General features: G+C 41.8%; 1 protein-coding gene across 2 annotated transcripts; it reads left to right on the top strand.

Moving 5' to 3' along the window:
• The first annotated feature begins 904 nt into the window (after positions 1-904).
• On the top strand, positions 905-10,196 carry parp3 (poly (ADP-ribose) polymerase family, member 3). Of its 2 annotated transcripts, XM_083770575.1 has the most exons (11): positions 905-1,043; positions 1,351-1,581; positions 3,025-3,150; positions 3,246-3,425; positions 4,313-4,451; positions 6,287-6,513; positions 6,620-6,778; positions 6,926-7,012; positions 7,109-7,286; positions 7,903-8,046; positions 8,696-10,196. In XM_083770575.1, exons 2-11 carry the CDS (start codon positions 1,387-1,389, stop codon positions 8,863-8,865), a joined length of 1,605 nt encoding a protein of 534 aa, XP_083626701.1. In that variant the 5' UTR covers positions 905-1,043; positions 1,351-1,386; the 3' UTR covers positions 8,866-10,196. The 2 variants fall into 2 exon arrangements, with proteins under 2 accessions (XP_083626701.1, XP_083626700.1); XM_083770574.1 differs by lacking the exon at positions 905-1,043 and having other exon boundaries at positions 1,114-1,581.
• Positions 10,197-14,991: the final 4,795 nt, after the last annotated feature.

The raw sequence follows: 14,991 nt of genomic DNA, 5'->3' as shown, positions 1-14,991 counted from the left end.
GCCATATATCTCCTACCCGAGGGCAGGTCCTTGAAGCAGGTGCTGAGGTTATGAGTTGGGTCTCTACTCTCTCGCGATCTTTCCTGCTTTCTTCACTTCCTGCTTTCTTTGTATCAGCTGTGTTTTGTATCAGTTATTCAGTTGCAGTCTTTGAGTATTTCGACTGATATCCGAATAAAGTGCATTGCAGTAGTCAAGTCTCTGTCTGAGAAGATGAAAGCATGGATGACCTTTTTCTAGGTCTGCAGCAGGAAGGGCCTGACCTTTTCTGGTTGTCTCAGCTGGACAAAGGACTGAACCATGACACAGTGTGGCTTCCCCCCAGTAGCTACCTTCACATTCAGTAGATCCTGTGATACTCTGTGGCCAGATTTCCTGGTGTATATTAGGACTATAGTAAATAATAAAAAATAAATCGCCATAATATTTTGTAAAATAATACGTATTTAGCCCCATGTTCGAATGCCCCCGCCCCCCCCCCCCCTGTCAAAAACCACTAAAATCCCTAAAACGAAAGAAAGCAGCAAATGAAGAAAAAATAACACTCATCTTTTACTTTCTCTAATAACAACCTAAAACATGAACCTTGGTTGAAAAAAAAAACTAAAGTTCATGATTATTATTTATAATACTAGACAATCTGACAATCTCCATCTTCCCTTCCTCATCTTCATTCTGTAACTAATAGAGAAGTTATAGTTTGCACACAGACACTGATAATAATGGTAGAAACAATTGTATACAGACAGTAGGTGGCGGTAACGCACAATATGTTTGCCAAACGCCAATGTTGAACTATATTTTGGTGCTGAGTTTTAACGATTACAGGTGGGCGCGACACCGTCGGAAGGCTCCACCTCTGCTAGGGTAGAGTGCACTCACAGCTCACAGCCTCATTGAGTGAACTGTGTCACCATAATAGTGTGTGTATTCTCTCAGGCCGCAGGCGGAGTGAATTAAGTTTTGAATCACTCACAAAACGACAACAAACAAACTCACTTCTCGGTCTGCCTGGACTCCCTGGAGATATCCAGTTATAAAAGGTGAGTCAGTGAGTGTCCTAAGCTAATTACTAAAGGAAGAGGGTTTCGTTTGTTTTGGTCACACTGTGTCTTTAAAGTTGTACACGGGCTTTGCTCTGCCTGGTCTGGGCATGCCCCAACGTGCCTGGCCAGCTGACTGTCAGCACTAGGAAGTATAGTACTAGCACTGCAGCGCTAGCATGCATGATATGAGATAGTCTTTCTTGGCTAAACGTGGTAATTATGTAGGCTTTGAAATGTTGCTCAGTTTCTGTTAACTTATAGCCAGCATGATGTGCTAAACTAAAGAAGCAACTGTGTTTTGGAGGTGTTGATATCTGAGAGGAGTACTATACCAACCATCATGGCACCAAAGAGAAGGGCTGCCTCCTCGGCTAAAGCAGGGGGGAAAAAAGTCAAAGTCAAGGTGGAGGAGCCAGCTGAGACGGCAAAGGATTCCTTCACCTCGGCCAAAGAGGCCCTCCTGGCTGCAGGGCCACAGCAGGTCAAAGGCAAGAGGAAGGTCGATGAGCATTGTGGCATCTCAGCATATGCAGAGGTACAGTAATAATAATAATAATACAACTTTATTTGTATAGCTCCTTTCATGACATGAAATGCAGCTCAAAGTTCTTTACAGAGCAATTGAAGCTAAAACTGGAGTAATATGTTCCCCCATCTTAGTTTTAGTTAAAACTCTGGCTGCCGCAGACTAGAGATGCCATCCATGATTGTCAGAGTACTTAAGTGATTTTCTTTGGTTAAAATAAGTGTTAAATTAGCTCTATAGTGTGATATTAATACTCATTGCTATAGAGTGTTTGTTCAGTCACAGGAGTCTACATTTCTCCCCAGCTTTTTAGGCGGTCAGCATACACTAAACAAGTGGAATTGTAAGTGATGACACAAATAAATGAGCAGACAAAATTGGAACTGGAACACATAATACAAAATTAAGCTCATAAATGACTACTCTCTCCTGATTGGCTGAAATGTTGTCACCTACCTGAAAAATGTATTTTCTGTTTATTAAAGAGCTGGAGAGACAGAGAGACTCATGTTACTGAACAAACACTCTATAGCAATGATTACTATCAGAATAAAAACACTTTTATGTGTGTCAGACACTTTTTTTTAAACCAAAAATCACACCTGTGTGAAGTGAGTGGTGCAACTCCGTGTGGGGAGTTCCAGACCCACAGGAACGCACCCAGGGTGCCGGCCCGATTCCGGCGAGCTGCTCCGCATCCGAATTGGTTGATAATGACAGAGTTACCGTGTGGGGGTCCCTCTACTGTACCCTAGTCTACTGTACTGTACTGTACTGGCACACCCTAAATCACCATACAATTAATATGTGCGTGTGTGTTTATGTACGTGTTAGGTTGCGCACAGGTGGTGAAAAACAACCATGCTGTTTTTGTGCTCAGACGCACCCAGCCACCCACACACACACACACACACACACACACACACACACACACACACACACACACACACACACACACAGCTCCGTAAGGGAGTGGTTGCACCACTCAAAAATATCACTTACTCTACCTTTAATGCAGTAGTAGGCCTACTCATAGTCCTAGCAATGCAATTGGTCATCTACATACATGGACATGAACATAGACAGACAGACAGACAGACACAGAGATATTTTGGATATTCAATTCTGTAGAATCTGGACATCCGTGGCTGTACTGACTGAATTCCCCCTCGGCACAAGTTGCACAACAGAACATGACAAGTTTGAAGTCAGTCACCCAGTTGGTGCTCCAGTTATGTCACACACACAGCACACACACACACACACACACACACACACACACACACACACACACCTTGACTCTTACATGATGCACCTCACGTGTTCCATTCTCACTGATGCTGTTGCTATGACAACAGCTGGATTTCCCTACAGGGATCAGTAAAGTTTGATCTTATCTTATTAGTGGAACCATCTCCTGCTCACACTATTATGTCTCCTTCTGTCCCGCAGGTGTATGAAGACTACGATTGCATGCTGAATCAAACAAACGTCGGATCTAACCACAACAAATTTTATATTGTTCAAGTTCTCCATGAAAACGGAAAGTATTATTGTTGGACCAGATGGGGTAGAGTGGTAAGTTTCCAGTTCAAGATACTAAACATTGAACCAATGACAACAAAAATCTCCCTCTGACCTTTCATGTCCAATTTTTTAAAATCTAATTTCAGGGGGAAGGGGGACAATCCAAGTTGTCGAGTAGTGGAGATGCTGAAAAGGCAATAAAGGACTTTGAGAAAAAGTTCAAAGAGAAGTCGAAGAACAACTGGGCGGATCGTCTTAATTTCGTGTCTCAAGCTGGGAAGTACACTTTGATAGAGGTGGATGGAGAACAAGATGCCGAGGTTAAGGTAATATTTGAGAGAGGTTATGGCACGGTAGAACAAGAGGGGGGTTGCTGAACGGAGGGCATAAGGCCTATTCATAGTCTGGATTTTTGATGGTGAGGTGACCACTGCTCCGGTGGTGAGGTGACCACCGCTCTGGTGCTGAGGTGACCACTGCTCCGGTGGTGAGATGACCACCGCTCTGGTGGTGAGGTGACCACCGCTCTGGTGGTGAGGTGACCACAGGTGAGTAAAAACAGAGAGAAGGGCTGGGGAGAGCGGTGGTTTGCTCTTCACCGCGGCTCCGTGACGTCATGTTGTAGTTGTGGTGGTCACCTCACCACTGATAAATCAGACTATGAATAACGCTTTAAACATCATCACCTACAAATGATCTATCCATCACAGACTTTACATTATAGATGTAATATCCAGATATGCAATTGGAACAATGTATGATTCAATGTTTCACAGCATGGTGTCCAGACTACCCTTTTGCCTCAAAGCGCCCTTTGCCACCCAAAAGAGAAAAAATATGGCCTGCCCAACATCTTTGGCCCATATCAATATTATATATTTTTAATGTTTACATGCTAATGAAAATGTATTGCTTATTTTTCTGTCCAATGACATGGGTCATGTTATTGTGGAACATCCATTAGCAGAAGACACTTCTGCTGTGAAATGGCATGAAGGGACCCCCACAAAAAGGGCGCGCTGCCTGCGTGCACATGTGCCGTTTTCTGGGTGTTTGGGCACCTGCCCCCTCAGTGCTCTCTGCACTGCCCTGGTGAAATGTCCCATTGTTACACTACCTTGTTGCGTAAATCAACCATAGGCTGCCCCCAGCTTTGGTGGGGCTCACGATTTCAGTAACTGACTGTTCCCTGATGATATAATATATACTGCAGGTGGATGCTGTTGACGGGAAGACTTCCAACGTCACCAAAGTCCACCAGCCGTCCACCCTGGACGATCCTACACAGAAGCTCATCAAGCTCATCTTCAGCAATGACATGTTTAAAGAAGCAATGGAGTGTATGAACTTAGGTGGGTGTGTCTTGTCTCTTAATCCATTTAGACCTGGGAACGATTCTACAAATGTCTTCTAAATGCTGACAGTTATCTGGAAAAACCTCATGTTTTTATGTCAGTGGTTCTCAAACAGTTTCAGGTCAAGGACCCCCAAAAATATATGTATTTGGCCGCCGACCCCCATCGGAAAATATGTTGTTCCAGGGACCCCCCAGAAGCAAAGATTTGAGTTAAAAACGTTCGCTCTGAAAGATATATTCAAAGATTTGTGCCACATTTTCACGATTTTTCAAAAATAGCAGACCTACAAGCTCATGAGCTTGTAGATCTGCTATTTTTAAATAGTTAAAGCATAACATAATGCTAACACCAAAAGGGGTTCCCGCCCAAAATGGGTTAATCCACCTGCTAACCACCATTGTCCCGTGGCTAGCCCCACCCCTTCAGGGTCATTCATGGATCCATGCCATGTTCATATACTCCCTGTTATGCAAGTCCAATATTAGTACCTGTTGGACTGGTAATGCCTATTTGCATTTAAAAGGGTCATATGTAGAAGCAAGCTACTATAATAGTCACTTACCCTACCCTTGTTGACTTTGAGGCTCAACCAGTGTAGATTCCAGGCTGTCAATTATCAACCCACGGCGAGGGTAAAGTTTACTCATACACAGGCCATCGTATTGTAAAATGTTTTAACCTTTTGGCTTGTTTATATATATTTTCTTTTCTTAAAAATCAAAATACTACTGGTAGTTAGTTTTTTCGATTTTCATTAATAGAGGCAAAAATGTAACTAATCCTAACCTTCCTATTTTCCTTCTACAATCAATAGAAGATTTTTCTCTAACCCTAACCCTGCTTTTTGAGTGGTGCAACCACTCCAAGGAACAGCAATGTCCGTGTTGTTCACCTATGTATGTGACGTTAATGAGCACGAGTATGACTATTAGTACCAGTAGGGGCGCTGTTGTGCCAGAAACAGAGAGAGAGATAGTGCTGTACTGTTGCCTGCTAATGAGAGAGAGAGAGATGGAGGGGGGGGGGGGTGTGGAGAGAGGGGAGTTGCACCACTCAGTTCACACGGGTGTGATTTTTTCCTTCTACACCCAATAGAGCGTCGCAGTCCCTCCCCCTTTCAGAACAACGAGTGGCCCAGGAAATGAAACCCAATGCATTTTTCCCATAGGCATTTCTTAAAGTATTTATTTAAAGACGGTTACGCCGCGGACAAAGCCAACTCGGATCGTGACAAATCATGACAATGAACACAATGTTTTGGCCGATCAAATAATTTATAAGAAGAAAAACAAAACAAATAGTGTTGTCTCCTGCCTTTATTTTCTTCTTTCTAATGATTTGATCGGCCCAAAATATTGTGTTCATTGTCATGATTTGTCACGATCCGAGTTGGCTTTGTCCGCGGCGTAACCGTCTTTAAATAAATACTTTAAGAAATGCCTATGAGGAAAATGAACGGCGATTTCTTTTCCGGGTCTGTCGAGGGGGCGGGACTGCGACGCTCCATAGAAGATAGCCGGTCTCTAACCCTAACCAATTCACCTTGTAAACATGATTACTTAAAGACTTCTGAACAAAAAAGAAAGAACTTGTTAATGGAGGAAATAATGTTGGGGGGGGGGGGTTGCCATTCTTTAAATATTTGCCATGTCCAGTTATTTAATTCAGAAGTTGGTTTTATGAAGCATGAGGTCAGTCCGTTGCTCTCCCTCAGGTTGACGGAGGGAGTGTAGAGCCCAGGATTACATTAGATAATTGACACTGGGTGAAAGAAATGGGTTAAAAGAAGTTGGTTTTAATATCGGGATGTCTTTCTGTGTGCGTGTCAGACATAAAGAAGATGCCATTGGGTAAGCTGAGTAAGACACAGATTGCAAAAGGCTTTGAGGTCCTGGAGGAGATTGAGGCGGCCCTGAACAAAAAAAAACGTGGAGTCAATCTACTGCAAGAACTTTCATCCAAGTTCTTTACCACTGTCCCACACAACTTTGGCCGGAGCAGACCACCAACCATCGACACAAAAGAGATTGTGGAGTGCAAGAAAGAGATGCTCATGGTAATGTTTTGTGCACACACTTTGTCTTCAATGGTAGCATGCCATGTACCCTTAGCTGATAAATTCAGCACTGAAGTTAATTTCTCAATCCGCATGCCTCCTGCAGGTGTTGGCTGACATTGAGCTCGCCCAGACACTGAAGTCTGAGACGGAATTAAAGGCTGAGGAGGAGATGGTGGAGACCGTGCCTCACCCTCTGGACCAAGACTACAACTCGTTGAAATGCAAGCTTACTGTACTGGGCAAGGATACAAAGGAGTTCCAGGTACTGTTGTCAAGTGATATGGCACTATGAAGTACCATGAAGCGAATGTATGCATCGTGAAAGATGTCGTCTATTGACAGTATTTTTAATTAACGCCCATTATTTTTGTGTTCTTCTCGCCTTTCTTTTTGTGTTTTTTGTTTAAAGATCATCAACACGTACTTGAAGGCAACTGCATGTGAACACCAGGCTCCAAAAATCGTCAACGTCTGGGAAATGGATAGAGCTAGTGAGGTAGAAACCATTATGTAGTGAGAATCCTGTGTTAAATATCAATGCAAATGACTTGTCTTCTCTGACTTTGCACATCCTTTTCCTGTGTATTTCCAGGCAGAGCGGTTCAGAGAGAACGACGGCCTGGAGAACCGCCGCCTGCTGTGGCACGGCACCAACATAGCGGTGGTGGCAGCCATTCTGAAGAGCGGCCTGCGGATCATGCCACACTCCGGTGGGCGCGTGGGCTCCGGAATCTACTTTGCTTCTGAAAACGCCAAGTCAGCCGCTTATGGTGAGTATTATTGAATGGTTGGTGATGGATGGTGATGGAAATTGTAAAACCGAGGCTGGTTCGTACAATTTTACAATTTAGGCATTTGGCAGGCGCTCTTAATCCAGAGTGACTTACATTAAGCAAGAACAAAAAAGCATGGGAATACATCACATAAAAACATTTATCATGAAACATGCGTAAGCTAAGAACGTAACAGTGGAATATCTATATAATGAAACTATACATATAAACTATACATATATATATACTATACTATGCTATACATATACGTACTATGACGTGCTATGACTACATATAATGCAATTATAGTGCAGTCTACATAACATACTATAAGTCTGTATCAAATGCTATCTAAGTCTACAGAAATGCTATCTAAGGGGGTGGGGTAAGGGCTATGGGCCATGATGGAGTCTGAAAAGGTGGGTTTTCAGACTACGGCGGAAGATTGGGAGTGATGCTGCAGTTCTGACTGCAATGGGAAGTGCATTCCACAGTTTTGGAGCCAGAAGGGAGAAGAGTTTGGCACGTGTGGAGCGTTGTCCCGGCGTTTTTAGTGAGGGTACTTCCAGCTTCCCTGCGTTGGGATGAAATTAATCTATTTTCTTTTTTGCAGTGCGTACGTCTCAGAACACTGGAGTGATGTTTCTGAATGAGGTGGCGCTTGGTAAAGAATACAGCATCACCCGAGATGATCACAGCCTGAAGAAAGCACCCGACGGCTACGACAGTGTGGTGGCGAGAGGAAGAGTGGAACCAGGTACAGACAGTACAGCGTTCTTCACACAAACCTTTGTCCACATTTTGTCCATTTAATTAATTAACAATGTAGTCAACAGTTAAATTTGTGCTTAACCCATTTACACCTGAGGACGATTCTACAAATGCCTTTTAAATCCTGACAGTTTTCTGAAAAACGCATGTTTCTATGTCAGTCGTTCTCAAAACATTTTCATGTCAAGGACTCCCAAAAATATATGTAATTGGCCGTCGACCCCCCATCTGAAAATATGTTGTTCCAGGGACCCCCCAGAAGCAAAGATTTGAGTTAAAAACGTTCGCTGTGAAAGAATTGCACACATTTTCACGATTTTCAAAAATAGCAGATCTACATGCTCGTAGCGCGGCACTATGAGCTTGTAGATCTGCTATTTTTCAATAGCCAAAGGGGTTCTCGTGGGGTTAATAAATGCTCACAATGTATTAAACTGCAAGTAATGATAACACCAGTAGCAGTTGTTTTCTTGGTTAACAAGTTTTATTAGCTGTTGTTGTAGTTCTTAAAACTTCTTATTGTAGCCATGCTATGCTCTTAAGTGAGCTTGAGATGTCCTAATGTAGGGAAAATAACAGACATGGCAGAGGGAAATAAAACATTTACGTTATGTGTGGAAACGTGTATTTTTCAGCCCCCTCCGAGGACACCTTCCTCACTCTGGACGGCAAGAAGGTGGCCGTGCCTCAGGGCAAGCCGCTGGACGAGCCCCAGTACTCCGGAAGCTCCTTCAGCAACAGCGAGTACCTCGTTTACAGAGAGAGCCAGTGCCGTATGCGCTACCTACTCCAGCTGAAGATGTAGTAGTTAGTTCTTAGGAATATGACAAAATGAGCAGTTCCTCCTTTGCCATACAATAGGCTCTGTGCATAACTGTAGTTACATTTTCCAGACGCGAGTGACACCACTATCTGCACCACGAAGAGAAGGGACTGCGCCACGAAAGGGAGGGGCTGTAAGGAGCGCCGCAGGCTTGTGATTGGGTGATGACTGCCTGACGGGCCGTCAGTGGGGTGTGTTCATTGTAGTGGGGGGGGGGGGGTTTTACTGTTCTCTACCTATCGGGTCGTAACTCAGACCAGGGCGCAGTTGGCTCAAGCCAACTTCGCAACGTTACTTTCGACCCAGCAACTTGCTCGAATTGGTGTTTCTCGTGGCTCAAGTTATAGCTTAAGATGCAGCCCCTCCGTTGCGGTTCCTTAACTACTGCAGATTAGTAAAACCGTAACTGACAGATTTTAACTGCAGATTAGTAAAACCGTAACTGACCCAGATCTGGAAAGAAGGGAACTACAGTTATGCAGAGGGTCCATTCATGGTTGTTTTTATACTCTTACAGTTATGGCTGGGCTTATTATGCCTCTACTGTGTCACTGTTTCCAAAGTTTATCATTGTTTCTCTGGTGCCTTTAGCTTTTGCACTGTTTAAATACTGTTCTGTGTGTGGGTACATATACTGAACTGTATGTATATGGGTTTTTTTTCTTTACCCTTCGAATGAAAATGGACAATGTAGCCAACAGTTAACGGCATTACCTTTTATACTTTAACTTTATGCAACTACATACCTGTTGTTTGTTTGTATGCATGGTTGGTTGCCAGTGAGATGGTTTCCCCACAGTTTAAAGATTTTATCCAGCACCTTTTGCACTATTAGCATCTTCAGAATGCTTCTCCCCCCAAAGCCTTTTACATAATATCGACTAGGGCGGTAGTACCGATGCAAATTCTGCCAGGCAGGGTTTAAATTTGCATATTTGCAAATGCGCTTCGAATTGATTTGCTCTATTGGTGATTTTCCAGGTGTGTGTATATGTAGGCTATGGCATAAAGATGTGTCGTCGTTGAAGTAATGAAGCTTACACAACAAAGTGTACATTTGTGTTTTAAGAGGAAGTAGGAAGAGCACTATTTGTTATAATTGCAAAAAAAAGCACTGATGTAGAGAAGCAGTGAATACCCTGGCAGCACTGTGTGGTCCAGTACCTTCCGGATAAATTCCACAATTGAACACGGGGTGGCACTAATGAGTAACAATCCTTTTGAATGTACTGTAAATGTATCTGCCTTTTGCGCATTACTTGAACCCATTATAATCTATTATGGTATCAATACATAAAGTTGTTCTCTATCTTGATGGAACTGTGTTTATTCTTCTAGAGTGGACTTGTTTGAAGATTTGGCTATAATGCTATATTATTGAAATGTTAAGTTATTCCATAATAATGTGTTATATGGTGGCACTAATATCAAAACTAGATTTGGTACATTTCCCGAGTCCACAAAAATATCAGGTGCACTCTAAAGTGGTATACATTATCTTATATATGACTTTTGGTAACACTATTAACACTGTATCCCATGTTTGTCTTTTTTTTGTATTGCACTATAAAATACCATTTATAGTGTCTTAAGCAGATACAGTAATAGTGCATTATAATAAGTATGTTTCTAATGCATGATAGACATGGGATGCATAGCAGGTGTACCAGATTGCTTTAACGTACTCAAACTGAACAATGTCTGTTCATAACCTGAGTTAATCAAGCCTGTTTTTTCAACTTTTTTGATCCAATTTCACTCATGTACTTGAAACTGTAAATTAGGTTTAGTATATTGGGCTATTATATATATTATATATCTTGCGCCACCCCTTAGCCCTTATCCCTAAACTTATTTGCCATTTTTTACTATTAAAAAATATATAGTTCAAATTGCTGATCTACAAGATGTGTACATCTACACAATGTGTAGATGTAGTTAAACTATTTTAAAATTATTTTCAAAATGGTAAGAAAATGGCAAATAAGTTTAGGGATAAGTAGAGTAGTAATATTGATTGATTGAATATATTATTACGCAGAAATGTAATAAAGTATTTAACCCATTTTGACCTGAGATCAGATTCTAAAAATGTCTTCTACATCCTGACAGTTTTCTGAAAAAGCTATGTTTCAGTCATTCTTCGATTTTTCAAAAATAGCAGACCTACGAGCTTGTAGATCTGCTATTTTTTCCAATAGCTAAAGCATGACATAATGGTAACACCAAAATGGGTTAATCAATCAATGAATACTATCTCTCTACTACCTAACTACATACTGTACTATACACATACACCTAATTCTCTCAAGTATATGACAATTACTAGTAATACACATTGGAACCCCTTGAGCGTGTTGGAGTAAGAGTAACCACTGTGTGACCTCTGCTAATTTGAAAGTCAAACCTATCCTATTTCTATGTATTTCCTTAGCCCCTCTCGGAACCCTCCATAAAGCTTTTCTGAAATTTTGATGTCGCTTTATTGTAGGGTCCCTGTTCATAACTATATTTTCGTATGGGAATTTTGGAATGCGGACATAAATATGCTCACTAACATCGTATCTGCGCCGTTTGACGGCCTGTTTTCCTTTGAGGGCTTCTGAAATCGTGAACTATAAGTACCTATACAAACCGCTGCGAATATCTCCTGTGGCGCGGAAGCCGTTAAGTATTTTTAATCTTTGTTTGACCGATTTGGTCGCTTTATTTATTTTTGTTTGTTTACCGTTTATTGTACCGCCTCCCGGTGTGCGGTTGGCTTGTGCGGCTACGTCCCTGCCTCTGATCTGCTCTGTCATAGCTATAGCGCCACTAGCTAGCCAGATAGGCGGTACAATGAGGTGTCAATGAACAAGGAAGGAAGAGAAGAATCAAAGCGACCAAATCGGTCGAACAAAGATTAAAAATACTTAACGGCTTCCGCGCCACAGGAGATATTCGCAGCGGCATGTATAGGTACTTATAGTTCACAGATTCAGAAGCCCTCACACGAAAACAAAGTCATCAAAGAGCGCAGACACGCCGTAAACACAGTGTTTATGTTTTATTATGTCCGCGTACCAGGTGGCAGGATACTGCTGCAACAGGACCCCATGGTCTGTGTCGTCAAAAATTTCACAAACTTCAGTACCATTGGGTTCTGCTTGGAGGGCTATGTATTTCCTATGTATTGGCTCACTGGTGGTGGTGGTGGTGATGATGAGTTATTCACCGACACAGTGAATCATTAACAGATTATTATCCTTTAATACATTCTGGGCGGGAACTCCTGTTGGTGTTTCAAGCATTATGTTATACTTTAGCTATTGAAAAATAGCAGATCTACAAGCTCTTGGGTCTGCTATTTTAGAAAAATCATGAAAATGTGGCGCAAATGTTTGAATCTATTATTTATTATTTCAGAGCGAAAGTTTTTAACTCAAATCTTTGCTTCTGGGGAGGTCCCTGGAACAACATATTTTTAGATGGGGGTCAGAGGCCAATTACATATAATTTTTGGGGTCCTTGACATGAAATATTGAGCACCACAGAAACATGAGGTATTTCAGAATTTATAAGAATTTTTTTTAAATTTCGACGTAAACTAGTACAACTGTGTATCGTAAAACTGTCCCTTTGCACACCTATACAGCTGTGTAGGAGAAAGCAACCAACATACAGTATAGTAAGACTGAGACCAGGAGGTAAAAACAGCATGTTTTCAACTAGCCTAAACCATTTTACTGAGTGTCCCTAATCTAGTTTTGATTAGGGTTTACTGCCATGTAAACAGGTTGAAAAGGTGCCCCTTTTCTTTGCATTTCAGTGCAGGAGTCAGCCAGTGACGTCTTTCAATTGTGATGGCACACAGATTGAGAATGTTAATTGGGGGGGGGGGGGGGGGGGGGAGTGACATATCCATTGTGATTACACAGGATTATCTTGACATTTTACGATTCACGTCTGACAGCACTGTGGTGTAACCTTCCCAGAAAAAACATACAGTACATAATGAATCCACCATTGGTATTATTTTTACTACACTATAAATGAACACAGACTCCTTTTCCAGTTCTTTTTGGTTCTTAGTCCATGAGCCAGAGCTCCAAAATTGGAACGTTAATTATGAATTGGGTGTGCAAAATCATCCCCAGTTGATTACTTACACAAAGACAATGATTTATTGTATTACCACCAATTAATTTAATGTGGAATTATATAGGAAAATATGCAAAAAAAATAAAATATGAAAAAAGCTGCTACTGTGGAATTGTTAGGCCGCTCATATATTAATTTACTTATATTGATCCTATAAACAATTTAATATGCGGTAGGTATCGTTTTGCCCACTCAATTCATAATTAACGTTCCGATTTTGGAGCTCTGGCTCATGGACTAAGAACCAAAAAGAACTGAACCGGTTCCCATTGGAACCAACCGGTGGAAACGGGGTCAGAGAATGATTTTGACCTTGTGTAGCTACATGAAATACCCTTCTTCTGCCTCAGTCTACCATGCACGCAGGGACCTTTGAACCGAGGGGTATTAGGACCCAGCGATGACTGACTGAGCTCTCAGAGGGGGGACAGTGGAGTGTGTGTCTATTTGAAAGAAAAGGAGAGAGAGAGAGAGAAAAAAAAAAACAACACACCACACAATGTGTGACAGTCACTGCCATACACAGCACAGGACAGTGATGAGAGAGAGGAGAGCAGCAGACAGAAAGCATCTCAGCACTATCTCAAATTTTGATGTGAGTAAAACCCTGACCAGTCTGTCTTGACCCGACAGTGCATGCAGCCTCCAGCAGAATCTGAAGCTCGCAGAGAGAGGGAGAGAGAGAGGCTCTCTCTTAGACTGACCATGATGTTATTCAACCTTCTGGGCTATTAACCTGGACTCGGTGCATTAATAGACTTGCAGAACGTCTCAGTCAGGAAGAAACCTCGAGTACCATCTGGGCTTATAGGCCTGCAAAGACTGACAGATGTGGGGATGTTTTAATATGACCTGGCCTGGGTGAACTGTGCCAGACACACTGCACACATAGGACAGGATCATGGGTATGTAATCAGTGATTATAGTCAGAGTCTGTGTCCTAGTGTCGGTCTTGAATTTGTTTTGGTGATGATGACCTATAGACCTTGATCAGGGCAAAAAACTAAAAGGTGAAGAAATTCATCATGTAAAATAAAAATGAATGAAGGAAAAGTTTGAAGGATCTAACTATACAATTTAAGCCCTGCTGTGTGTTTAAAACAATAACAACAAACATCCTTTAAATGGCCGTAGATTTTAATATCCTGTATATCTGGCATCTGGTAATTAGACAAATGATTCAAACTTAAGTCTCCATACCTTGTACGTCAACATTATTCTGTATACTGATACTATATATACTTCCGAATGATGGAGATCAGGTGGGATGGTGGTGTAGAAGCACTGAGAATAATGGTCAGTTTCTGTGCATTACAGTTTTAATCCATATTAGTCATGGATCTTCAGAAACAATGTAGATATTTCTAGCTTGGACAACCCCCACCCCCCATGCGCGCACACACACACACACGCACACACACACACACGCACGCACGCACACACACACTCACAGACCGATGACAATTAGAATAAACTACTTGTGATATCAGATAACATTCATTAGAGAAGTGACAGATTTAACCGTGTATAAGTAAGGCGATTGGAACCTTTTGCAGTAAATGCAATCTTTTCCAGAATTAGGAACTGTAGTGGATCTCTAGTACAACAACCATACAATTGAACTGTGTACATGAAAAAAGTGTGATAATGTCATCTGTCATTTTCCTCACACGTTTGAAGAATAGTGTGGACGGTATTATTTGTCCGTCTGTCACGTAAACATTTGAGGTCATGTGGGCATGGAGTTAGATTTCAGAGCGGCTATAGAGTGAATTTCCACTCACGCATATTGTGTGCATTAAACCTTTTTGTTTTTTTAATGTACTTTATTCGACTGAATTTTAATTCAGATCTATAGCAGTTTAAATAACAGAAATGGTTGTTACCTAAATTAGACTTACTTGGTACTAGTGACAAACTCAGCCCACCACCACTGATGTCAGATAAGAGTGTCTTATACTCTTATCT

The sequence above is a fragment of the Protomyctophum parallelum genome (assembly GCF_964188405.1).
Source record: "Protomyctophum parallelum genome assembly, chromosome: 8".
Taxonomy (NCBI): Eukaryota; Metazoa; Chordata; class Actinopteri; order Myctophiformes; family Myctophidae; genus Protomyctophum; species Protomyctophum parallelum.
The sequence above is the reverse complement of the archived record's forward strand: the minus strand, read 5'-3'. Positions and strand labels throughout refer to the sequence as shown.